Source organism: Pagrus major, chromosome 22 (genome assembly GCF_040436345.1).
Source record: "Pagrus major chromosome 22, Pma_NU_1.0".
NCBI lineage: Eukaryota > Metazoa > Chordata > Actinopteri > Spariformes > Sparidae > Pagrus > Pagrus major.
This window is the reverse complement of record NC_133236.1, coordinates 9,080,917-9,093,578: the sequence shown is the minus strand read 5'-3', so window position 1 is coordinate 9,093,578 and position 12,662 is coordinate 9,080,917. Positions and strand designations below refer to the sequence as shown.

General features: G+C 38.7%; 1 protein-coding gene across 1 annotated transcript in view; it reads right to left on the bottom strand.

Moving 5' to 3' along the window:
* Window positions 1–12,662, bottom strand: part of cnksr3 (cnksr family member 3) — a 50,972-nt gene that overhangs the window by 25,787 nt on the left and 12,523 nt on the right. The window contains exons 2-4 of the mRNA XM_073492423.1: window positions 8,533–8,696; window positions 2,841–3,043; window positions 276–363 (exon numbers count right to left, since the gene is read on the bottom strand). Coding sequence (XP_073348524.1) covers window positions 276–363; window positions 2,841–3,043; window positions 8,533–8,696 — 455 coding nt within the window. The remainder of the gene's footprint in view (window positions 1–275; window positions 364–2,840; window positions 3,044–8,532; window positions 8,697–12,662) is intronic.

The window sequence follows — 12,662 nt, the reverse complement described above, 5'->3', positions numbered from 1 at the left end:
TTCATCATCAGAAGGACTTTGTACATGTAAACAGGAGTTATCTGTTTCATTATCATCATCTACATCAAAGCCTGAAAATAAACAGTCCCAGAGGGTCACAACATGACAGTTCATGACCTGCTTCCCTTCTCTGATGTCCCTTCAACACACAAAACATCTGATTCATCTCTTTCAGCATCAGAGATGATGTTTCTAAACAATGAATCTCATGAAATCAAGCAGAAACATCCTGAACACCATCAACACCACCACAGGGATGTTTGAGCCTCACTAACCTTCTGGACAGTAGAAGTGAGCTCCAGACACAGCTGGATGATTTTGCTCTTGGTGGAGGTGAAGTCGTTGGCGCTCGTCAGAGGAGTCCTGCAAAGAGACAAAATATAGATGCAATTACAGTGTGATGACCTGGATTAAAACCATGAACCCTGCTGGTCCTGTCAGTAGTTTGAAGGGTCGGAACAAAACAGCCAGATTCGCGGCATTCAAACTTAGCAGTTCTGATGATAATAACATCACATTCAAATTACATGATATCATTTGTCAGCGTGAAACCTCTGGATATTTTTAAGAAGATGTCAGTTCATTTTCCTGCCAGTTTGTTGTTATAAAACTACATGCGTATTTTTGACAAGATAGCTGACAGACTTGTGTTCACGACAGCGGTTCAGTATTTGTAAGCATGAAACTACTGAATATTTTCAACAAGACATTTCCCGGACAGTTTGTGGCTACGAAACTGGACATGTGAGCTGTTTGAGACAGCTTTTCAAAATGTGCAGGCATTAAACCTCATTAAGCATTAAGACATCAGGATATTTTCCTGCCAGTTTTTGGTAAAAAAAACATATACCAATATTTTTTAAGAAATAGCTGCCAGAGACCACTGTTGGACACAGCATTTCAACATTTGTAAGCTTTAAACTAATGAATATCTGTAACGAGATGACGGGACATTTTCCAGCTGGTTTGTGGGAGCAAAACTGGATATTTTTGATGAGACGGCTGCCAAACAAGGGACCACTGTTGGAGACAGCATTTCAACATCTATTGGTGTGAAACCACTAAATAGTTTTTAAGGAGACATCAGGACATTTTTTCAGATGGTTTGTGGCAACGAAACTGATATTTTTGACAGGACGTCTGCCAAATCGGAGTGTAAGTGTGAAACCATTGAATATTTTTAACTAAACGTTTGACATTTTCCAGCCATATTTGTGGCGAAAAAACATGACCTTTTCCTTACTCTAATCAAGTGATTTTTGTGCTTAACCTAACCAGAGCTTAAGCACAGCGTTCTCAAAATATAAGATTGAAAAGAGAACCGAAGGAAATGTAAAGTTTCAACATGTCTGTGGTTTGGAGAAATGTACACTGCTAAACATTTATTCTAACAAACTGGTTGCTCAGCCAAAGCACAAGGAGTCTTTTGGTTAAAAGTTTCAGTTTCAGGAGTCATATCCCTTTTTTTTTTTTTTTTTAGCTTTTTCAGCTTAATAGTTCTGATTCAGAGATACATTTCAATCACCATTTTATTTCAGCATCTCTCATTATCTTCCGCTGCTTATGTCTTTTTACAGTTGCGGCCTCCAAAATGTAGATCTCAATTGGACCTGAAGTTTTTGTTCTAGCGATTGACTAGATTCTAGATGATTTGGAGGACGACATTAGATTCAGATTCAATGAAACGAACCTCAGCTCGAGGAGCGTTTGAGTGATCTGACACACGACAGATGTCAGGTGCGTTATGAGCGTCGGTGCAGTGACTTGTCAGTGTTTAACAGCTGCAGCGAGCAGGAATGTTGTTCAAGCTGATACAAGCTAAGAAAAAGCTGAACGAGTCGAACAGTAGACAGACAGCACACATGTTAATGAGGATCGGTGCTAATAACTGTGAGTGTGAGACGGTGAGAGTGTGTGACAGGCTGCTTTTTACCACCGTTTTGTTTTCCTCTTACACACCTACTGGACCATAAAACTCTCATTGGCTTCACATCACACAAATCTGGTGTTTTCTATAGATACTGAACTCGTCAAGAGTTTTTCATTAACACATTTAAATTTTCTTCCCTTTTTGGCAAGTTGTCTTTATGGCCCTTTTTGGGGTTTTGTAAATCTTACAAGCAAAATCCTTTTTGCTCCTTTAATGCATTATGTTTTTTGTGTATTTTGTTATTTGTGCAAATACATAAAATACCTAAATACAAGATAGAGAGTTAGATAAGTAGATTGATAAGTCTCTCATTCTAGCTTAGTTTAAAACCACAAATAGTTCTTAAAATGTAGTTTATGTACATCTTTTAACAAATGAGATATAAGATGTTAATCAGTGAGATTCAGAGGTAAATGGATTTCATTACCTTTGGACAGAGCCCGGCTAGCTGTTTTTCTCCTTTTCCAGTCTTTGTGCTACACTAAGCTAACGAGCTACTTGCTGTAGTTTTATTGTGCACAATCAATCTGAACATCTCAGCTGTTGGCGAGAAAGTGAACGTTCACAAAATAATTCAGCTACTAAAGAAACAATATGTAGACTTGTGGGAGCTGACACATTACTCCAGTGGCTTTAAATGTTCATATAATCAAAATGGAAATATATTAAATTCACCAGTTCATATGATCTAAACAGGAGATTAGAGTGAGTGGGCTGCCATGAGGGTTGAACTTGTGTGTTTTAACCTGCATCATCATGTTTGTCCCCCTGATTGACACATTAATTAAAACTGGAATTGTATTCACAATGCAAAAACACATTATAGATTGCTTTAAATATGATGTGTGTATGAAAGGTAGAGTTTATAGTTTGTATGTATAAATGATATCTATGAATTGAATGCGTCTACCTGTCGAGCCAGGCCAGCAGACTCTTGGCGGCTCCGATAAGCTCGACCACGGCAGTCAGGAATTCATTGGAGGGCTGATGGGAGATTTTGCTGTGGTAGGCAGGGTTCTTCCTGCGCTGAGACACGGCGCTGTTCAGGCTGTGGTGTGCCGCTCTCATCTTCCCCACCAGAGTCTTCAGGTTGTCTGACTCCACACCGTAGTTCTGTCCAAACACAAATACAAATATAATATAGATGTTACATTTTAAACATCATCAATACATTATCAATATACAGGAATCTTACATGTTAAAGCTGCAGGGTGAAATATGTGTTGCTTATTTATTTGATTGCTCCGTTTTAATGCACCTTAGACGAGGCCTCCTTGTGTTTGGCTTGACTGTTGAGTGCTTGTTCCTGTCTACCACTGGCCTCATAATAATAAACTTTATTTATATAGCACTTACTCACTTATAGCACAAACAGAGTTTACAAACTGCTTTGACAATCAAGCAAAAGCAGCTCAGGAATACAATATTACGGCTTCACTGGCTTTGACTTTTTTTTATAACTGATTTTAAAGTGCTGCTTCTGTAAAGCTCTAACTGCCCTGAGACAATTTTGGTAATTCTCAAATGATCTTATACCTCCTATATCACTTAAATTGCTCGCTAAGTTAAAGGAGCACTATGTAGTTTTGGGGAAGAAATTTTAATCAGAATAAACAAACTGACCTTAAAGGACAACACAATTTCATACTGTTTTACTTTGTATATATGTGGCGGACCCTGCCACCTTTCCAGCTTCAAACAGCGTTCTGGGACCTTATTTTCCTCTGAGAACAGCTTGTTTAATCAGTTGTGAAATAAAGAAACAAATACTTCTTAGCTTGTATTATTACCTCATTAATGTTGTAAACAACGTGTAGTTCTCGAGAAAACTGCATAGGGCTCCTTTAATCCTTTAAAAATATCTACCTCATTTCATGTCAAAGAAAAGTTGGGAACGCAGCTGTCGTGAAAAAAATATTTGTATCATTTGTTGATTTCAGAACATGTAAAGTTTTGAAGATTTAGAGAACCAACAACCTCGATGAGCCCTGGTCAGGAAAACAACAGCCTTCACGTCATACACAGGAATGACGGCAAGAGACTCTCATGACAACCGATCAACACCACATCCCCCCCAACCCCACCCACACACATACACACACACATTCCTACAGACCAGTCACCATGGAGATGATCTGACTGCAAAAATATTCCACATCAACCTCACACAAACTAGACCCAAAGAGCGGCATTTTTTCACTGTTTACTGAAACAATGATAATAATCAATAATGGTGACCAATAAATATGAATGTTCAATAAGGACTTTTTGGTTACTATAGTTACACATGAACAAAAACAAAAAAATGTCTTTTTAACAAATCAAATCAAACTAGAGTCAAAGTAGAGAAATCTGCACCTGGAACATCTCATTCATGGTTTCCTTAAGATTTTTTTTAGGTGAATCAGTTGATCAGTTAATCAATCAATCAATCAAGTGACAAATGTTAGGGTGCACAAGATGCCAGGGGTCTGACAGCACACAACATGTGAAGTCATGTGTGCATCAGGACGCCTTTTTTCATATTTTTCCAACTTATCAAATACTGCAGATGATTAAAATTCTTCTTCGCGTCTTAACTGATCTGTGATTTATTCTGTCTGTCAGCTGACGTGTGAACACGCTGGCTCGCCTCAGGCAGCTCAGATGTTTGAGGTGTTGTGACGCTCAGAGCCAATCAAAACATCTGCAGCCAAACTGACGCTCCACCAGTCGACTGACTGCGCTGTAAAAAAAAAAAATCAAAAAATCGAAAATCCACCTGAACAGAACATGACAAGAGTTATAATCATGTTTCAGGTCAAACTTCAAACCATGTTTGAAGTAAGATGATCTCACCCCGCCAGCAGCAGATATGTCAATCAGAAGAGAGCTCAGTGAAGTTAAACTTTGTTGGAGTCAAACAGGCAGCACTGGTGTGTTCATCTGACTGAACACACGTGAGTCTCGCTTCAATGAACAAAAAAATCTAAATCAAAAATAAAAGCTTTTGTATTGAAAAACTGAAGCTGAACAGAAACTCTCCTCTAGAGCTGCAGCTAAAGATTATTTATATCATTGATTAATGTCCCGATTGTGTTTTGTTTGGTCTATTAAATGTCAGTTAATGATAAAATCTGATCAGAATCAAAAGTGATGTCTTCAGATGAGTTCGTCTGTTCTTTAGTCTGTGATAATACACTTTTGGTGTCTGGAATATTAAAGTCAGAGCAGAGAAAGTGTCTCTGCTGATCATCCGACAGCCAACGGAAACTGCTGCTGGAACAAAACTACAACAGCTCTCGGTGTGTGCGTGTGTGTGTGTGTGTGTGTGTGTGTGTGTGTGTGTGTGTGTGTGTGTGTGTGTCAGGGGAAGGGTGGGGGGTCTCTCTGACAGGTGGGAGGGGTCACATCTGTTTCCTGCTCCACACCAGAGAACAGTAAACTCTGCACTGCAAAAAATATCCACAACACGTCAGCTGACCTTCAATTCAATCCGGCAGGAAAACTCCCTGACACAGTCGAGCTGCTGCTGATGAACGATCTATTCATGACTCTGTTCGGATGATTTAGTGCATCTCTATTCATCAACAGCAGGGACAGGGGGTGTGATCTCTCCTCGACTGCATGTTGTCACATGAATAAAGTTCTATACTTTCTATTTGCTGAGGAAGGCCATGGGATATTGTTAAAACAGTTTTCACAGATGAGCAAAAAATCACTCCCCTTGACGTTACTTCTCCCAACCAGAACTGCCTTTGGTGAACTTGCAGTTCTAAAAATTAATCTGAAGATACTAACATTCAAATGTCATTTAACCTGCTCATCAAAAAGAGAGAGAAGGACAGAAAGAAGGAAGGAGAGCAAGAACAGAAGGAGAAAGTTGCCACCCTGTCACCAGAATAAATGTTTCTGCAAAGAGAGAATATGTAGAAACTTTACATTTCTTTATGTTTCAACTTTGCATTTCTTTGGATTCCATTAAAAAAAAAAATTCTGGTTAGGTTTAGGCAGAAAAAACAATTGGTTAGGGTTTGGAAAAATATCATGTTTTGGCTTAAAATCCCTGGTTTTGTCTTCATAAACAGCTGGAAAATGTACTGATGTCTAAAAATATCCAGTGGTTTCACTCTTACAAATGTTTAAACGCTTCCTTGAACCTGAACTCTGGGGCTAGAAATGTCAATAAAGCACGTATGACATCTACAAATTTGAACGTATCCATGGTTTGCAGAAACTTTTCAATAAAATAAATATTTACTAAATATGCAAAAGAGTTAAAGTTTCTCACTCACAGTTAAAAACCCAAATACAGAATTTTCAATTTGAAATGAATAGCCAAAACTGGTGTTTATGTACATGAATCATGAATCATGAATTATGAATCATGAACATGTATCATGAATTATGTTTACTGGTGTTTATGTACACAATCGGTCACTGCAAGTAGATGACAGAGAAGATATCTTTTCCTGGCCTTTAAAGGGATAATTCTGGTGGAAGTTGGGTTTTATGAGGTACTACCATAGTAGACCTACCAAACTCCTTTGACAGAAACAGTCATTTTACCTCGCAGAACACAGAGGTTGTTCGTCTACTGTTGCCTTGATCAGTTTCTTTGTTTTGTGTTATTGTGCAACTTTGGTGAATCCAAATCAACCCTTAAAAAAGTAAGACAATGACAAAACAAAAACTAAATGATCGAGGCAGCGGTAGACCAGAATCTTCTGTGGTCTATGAGGTAAAATGACTGTCTGAATCTGAACTGTTTTTAGGTCGACCTCGCTTCTTGCTCAGTGTGCACTGGGAAGGACTGAACAGGATGAGCAGCAGAGAGTAAGGACAAATCAAACTAAAAATTAATGTGTGGTCCATGGCTTCATGACTAAGGAGAAATGTGGGCCCTGAGGAGGAATCAGTTTGGAGCCACTGACCTAAACCTTAGTTCAAATTGGCTTTCTTCTCTCTGCCTACACACCCAGTAAGAACCAGAGCTGCTGGAGTTCATCTGCTTTACTTCAAGATAATGTCACCATTTTATTTCCAACCAGCTGAGTCACATTAGACTTTAACTTATCTCAACTAATTAGGACATTTTTTAACTTACTGGTTACACTTTTTGGATGAATCCCACACTGCAATGAACGTCTCTCTAATCCGTCTTTCACCGTTACATCTAAAATAAATATTTTTCCTTGAAACCCTGACAGTTAAACATGTTTTCAATGCACATTTAGGGATTTTATGCACCTGATTCCCTGAAGATATCTGAATTTTCTTATAATGTCGAGCTTTATTCAAACTTAAGCCATTTTTACTTACTTTAAACAAACATCTTGAAATAAACATTGTAAGAATTCATATTTGACGTAAGAACAAATGTTTTACAGATCTCCAATAACACAACTTTAAACAGTAACTGTCTCATTGCTGCCATCAGTCGTCCTTTTATTTCCACTGTTTGTCAGCGGTGACTGCAGAGTGTCAGGCTCCATTTAAAAAGGCTGCTGGATACCATTCATCCCAGTTGGACCAGTAAACCTCAGTGCTGACTGTAAATCCTCCTTTTCACTGTGACATAGACAGACAGAGCTCATAAACAGCTGACTGAGGGCTTCTGTCTGCGGGTCAACACTTTAACTGTTTCAGACTAAAAACAAATGTTTTGCTCTCGTCATGGGAGGTCGGCTCAGCTGAGGCCAAACACTGTAACTCAAAATCAACAGTTTAAAACAAAACAAGTTGGGTTTTTTTGCAATTTTAGCAAAATATAGTAAGTGTCACAGCAGGATGCCATGTTTTATTGGTGTCAATCTAAAATGTGGATATTCATTTTTCATTTTCTTCATAAGACTTTTTCATCAATCTGTGAAAGACTTGCAGTGTTTACAGGTTATCCAGTTGGTTTTAAGGATTTTTATCTGAAGTGTTTTTGTTTTACAGTGTAGAAGTATTAAAGCCAGCAGTGTGGGCCTGTTGCCAGATCCGATAAAGATTTAACAGAGTGCATTTTATTTACATCAGCACATTCTCTGGCACAAGAGCCAGAGCCAGTATAAACCACAGCTATCGGCCACCATGTGATGGGCAAATTCACACATTTGGAAAATATGTTGTTATTCTGCAGCTGTTGAACTTTATTAGACATTGACAGATGAAGACTGGTAGTTCTGGATATCTTGCACTTTCAGTTAATTGGCCTCAAACAGAGTCATCATGATCAAATTCTTGTCTCGTGCATGTATTCTGCCACTGGAAAAAAAGGGGAATGTCTCTTTACTCTCCTCTAGTGACTGCAGACCTGCTGGTTTGGTACAATGTGACCGTGCTGACTGCAGGTGACTGATAAAAGGAGTTCTGATGAGTTCTGAATTCCAAAGAATTCAGATAACTGGCTGAAACCTAAAGCTTCCTCTGGCAGCGTTTTGGTTGTAACAGAAAACAGATGTTTGGATTCAGTTCAGGACTTCTGTCTGTACCTCAGCATGTGCGAACAGAACTGTAGGTCTTACCCAGAAAGCTTTGGGAGTTGTTGGTTGTTGTTGACTGTTAGCTAAACATGCTAGTCAGATGAACCAAGACCATATAGCTACGATCACCTGTACACTGAACGGGTTACTGACCAGAGCGCAGAGGAGATCCAAGGCCTCCAGCACGAGCTCCTGGTGTCCGACCCGTGACACGCCCAGAGACAGCAGCTCCTGGTGGGTCATCCTGAGCAGCTTCTCCCCGTCCACCTGCTGCTGCTGGAAGGACGGGATGTACTGCTGCAGGCTGTCGTCCAGACCTGAGGGAATAGGGAATATAAACATATACTGTAGTTAATTGGAATGCAATGAATGAATGCAAATGATAAAGAAGATGACAAGTATTGTATATGTAAGAGAGGGTAAACGACACTAAAACAGAGTTTTCTTTTGGCAGCTGAGTTTCAGTGAAAGTCGGCTCTGTTATGATCCATTCAAGTTTGACAGCAAACAGAGCTGCTGAGTCAACATTCACTTATTGACTCTTCCTGCTGATCCATCACTGTGACGGCCAACAGCTCACACTGTCCTGCCACCTCACCACACCTAAGCTCAGGATCAGTCCAAGTTTATACAGACAGTCAATCCTTTGACCCCTAGCATCCATCACCATCAACTGTACTATGTTTGACTGTTAATAAAAGTTTAGTTTCAGAACTGGAACTTTAATTACCAACTCCATATTTCTAAATTGGTTGGCTTTAAGTAGCTCCTATAAGAGGGTTAGGAAACTGATACATAAAGTACATCATTAGGTTTTAAAAAATGCCAAAACTAATTAAATATGGTATTGCCAAGAGAGATAACTGCCATTTGAGTTCAAGTAACACTCATGCCCCTTTTCCATCTACATGAAACCAGGTCCCTTCTGGTTTGCATAAGTCATTTTGAACCGTTAAGAGCATTTCCACCGAAAATAAATAGATTTGGAACCCAAAAAGTTGTTTCCCCAGCTGGAACCACAAGTCAGTAGGTTTTTTTTAGACCTGTAGTTTAACCAAAGTCGGCATGTCATATTCTGCAGGTCAATGTGGAATGCTTTCCGTTTATGATGCATCATAGATGACAATGGTTCCACTAATAACTGGTGGAAACGTGGGATGGTTGGATAAATAGCATGAAACCGGTTCAGGAACCAGAGCTCATTTGGTGGAAACTGTAATATCCAACATCCAACTTTGTTTATTCAAAATCAGTGCAGCCTTATTAAAATCCACTTATTTTAAAAAGTGTTCTATAGAATTTCAACTAATATTTGAAAAGATTTAAATACTGATTACATCAATAAAGCGGATTGCAATCAATCAACATCAGAAGCATTAATGTTTACATACTTTTGTCCTTTAATAAATCCATCCTGCAAATACATTTTGAGGGAAACACAATGGCAAACAAATTTAATTTTCTAGTCACATAATGAGGAAATGCTGCTAATGAACGTACATGGCAAGTTGCAAAAATGTCTTTACTGAACATATCTGTGAAATATTTGCTGACAATGTATTTCTGCCAAAATAGGCAATCCTGCAACATCTATCTTCTCAATGTTAGAGGAAGATCATTTAACCAAAATAATAATCTTTCCCTAACCTCAAATTAACAGACTGGTCTGGACATGAACCCTGGACTCTATAATAACTATAACATCATAACTATATGAACAATTCGGTAATACATTTCTAGGAGACAGTGTTGACCATTCTGGACTCACAGGATCCCACCTTCAATCCCTGTGACCTCATCTGACCTTGAGCGAGACACCACTAGCTCCAGTGGCGCCACTCAGTTCTCAACCCTGAACTGTGACCTCTGACCTCTGTGTGAAAGGTGGCAGCGGGAGATCAGATAAAAGAGTTCTCACCGCAGGATCAATGGAGGATCGTCAACCACCATCCACCTCATGACACGAATCAGAACCAGAGGACAAAATGTTTAAAACAGGTGGTGATAGGCGTGTGTTTGGTTTGTAAAAAATGTGCCAGATTCATAACTTATTTTTCGCACTTTTTTCCTCTCACTCACTAGACAGCCATGATATTGGTTCAAACAAGGAATAATCTAAACTAACAGAATGATTCATTCGTCTTAATTTGTCTTTCATAGTAAACTCTGTTACAGTAATCCTCGATTTAGTGTTTAAACCCAATACGAACATAATATGTCACTGCATGTAGCAAAAACCTGTATTTCAGTGATAATTTTTCATACAAAGTTAGTTCTTTTAGCTTGGTTACACTAAAAACAAATAATAATACAAAAAAAGCTAAAAGGTAGCTGCACAATTTCCCCATTAAAACCAGACCAGAAGCTAAGCTAGCTAGCTAATATTTTTAGCTATTGCCATAAAGCAGAGAGGTTTAAATGTTTCATCTAGATATCACCTTTAGAAGTCAGAACTGTGTTGTTTCTACAGGTGAAATGGTTTGTTGACCAACAGAAAATTGATCAAAAATCGGTTACCCTTCAAGGTTCTCAAATGTGATGATTTGGTGATTTCATTGGTCTTCTTTTATAGTAAATTAAATATATTTAGATTTTTGGACTGTTGGTTGAATAAAACAATTAATGAACAACTACTGACCAACCGACAAACAGAAACAACACTGCAGATGGTTTGGTGTTATGCTAAACTAAAAATACATGCAAGTTTGAGAACGCTTGTCCACCAAATGGCAGATGTTATTAAGCCCTAAGAACTGGGCTGGACATCAGTTGTCCAACAAAATGCCTGAGCTGGTGTGAACAGTGGAGAAGAAAAACAACTGCCCCTGCATGTGGTCATTAAAATGTCCCAGAGAAGCTCTTACTCCTGTTTGTGTTCAGACGGACACACAGAACGACAGATGGCCGACACTCAGGCTGCCAGCAGGGAGGAGAAATTCCTCCTTAACTAACTGCTGATGTGACACCTCAGAGCTTTCACCAGCCAACACCTCTGACACTGACACGCATCAATAGCATGACACCCTAAGACACTGTGAGACTTATCACAATACAGAGGAAGGTTTTTTGTTTACTCGTTTCTTTATTTTTTAGCTCAAATGCTAAAGTCAAAACAATTCAGGGTAACAAATTAACCATCTGTTATTAGAGCTGAGAGGATTAGTCAATTAATTGATTAACTGAATAACCTGTGGCAAGCATTTAAGTCATTTATAAAGAAATATCTCTGGTCCTTGCTTGACAAATTAAATGTTTCAGCTTTTTTATGTCTTATAAAGTATGAAACTAAAATTAGTATTTTGGGGTTTTGGACTGTTCATTAGACAAAGACGTTATCTCCCAAAGCTATGGGAACTTGTGATGGACAGTTTTCATTATTACCTCAGCCAAGAAGGTTATGTTTTCACCCGTGTCTATTTGTTCCTTTTGTTGGTTGGTTTGTCAGCAGGATTTGACAAAAACGGTATGAGCAGCACCCACTGTCGTATAGATCTTGATCTGGCTAGTTTAAGCGGTTTACTTGTAGTACGTTTATGAAATAAAAGCTACAACTTCCCATAACCAGATGCACAAGGGGTACCTTGTAATCATTAATTTTGTCCAATCAACAGTTACATAAAGATAAGTCTTCAATTCATAATGATAAAATAAAAAGCAAATCATCACATTCAACAGTCTGTGACAGTCTGTTTCTTTAACTGGAGGAAGTAAACTATGAAATGTATCTGTCTAGAAGTTTCATTTTCATTTTAACTTTAGATACAAGGATGCTTTTTCAAACATACATTTATTTTCTATTTTAATCCCTGCACAAAGGCAAGATAGGATGACAAATGAAAATTGAACCTGAGTGAAAATGACTCAGTGATTGATTAATATTGGCAGCCTAGAACCTCTACAAGATCTCTTTCTTTACTAGTTTGTTTTGGTTTCCGCTCCAGTTGAGCTGCTACAACAGATTAGTGACGTGAGTAAAAACACATGTTCTGCTTCAGCATGTTCCTGGAGAAATGCCCACTTTTAAACTTATGTGATAAGTTTAAAACTGATATGATATGAAAGTCCCTGCCTGGAACACACCCCTTAATGGTGAAAATATGAACATATTTCAAAGAAAAGTCCATTTCATTGTTTGTCGGAGTCGGACGGTGGTTGGGGAGAGTTTGTGGTGAACAGGAATGTGTTGGCGACAGACTGGATCACATTACTGACACCCGAGGAGGCCGATAATCTCTCAGCTGCACAGCAGGGCCGGTTAAATGTCACACGACAGCCAAATCACC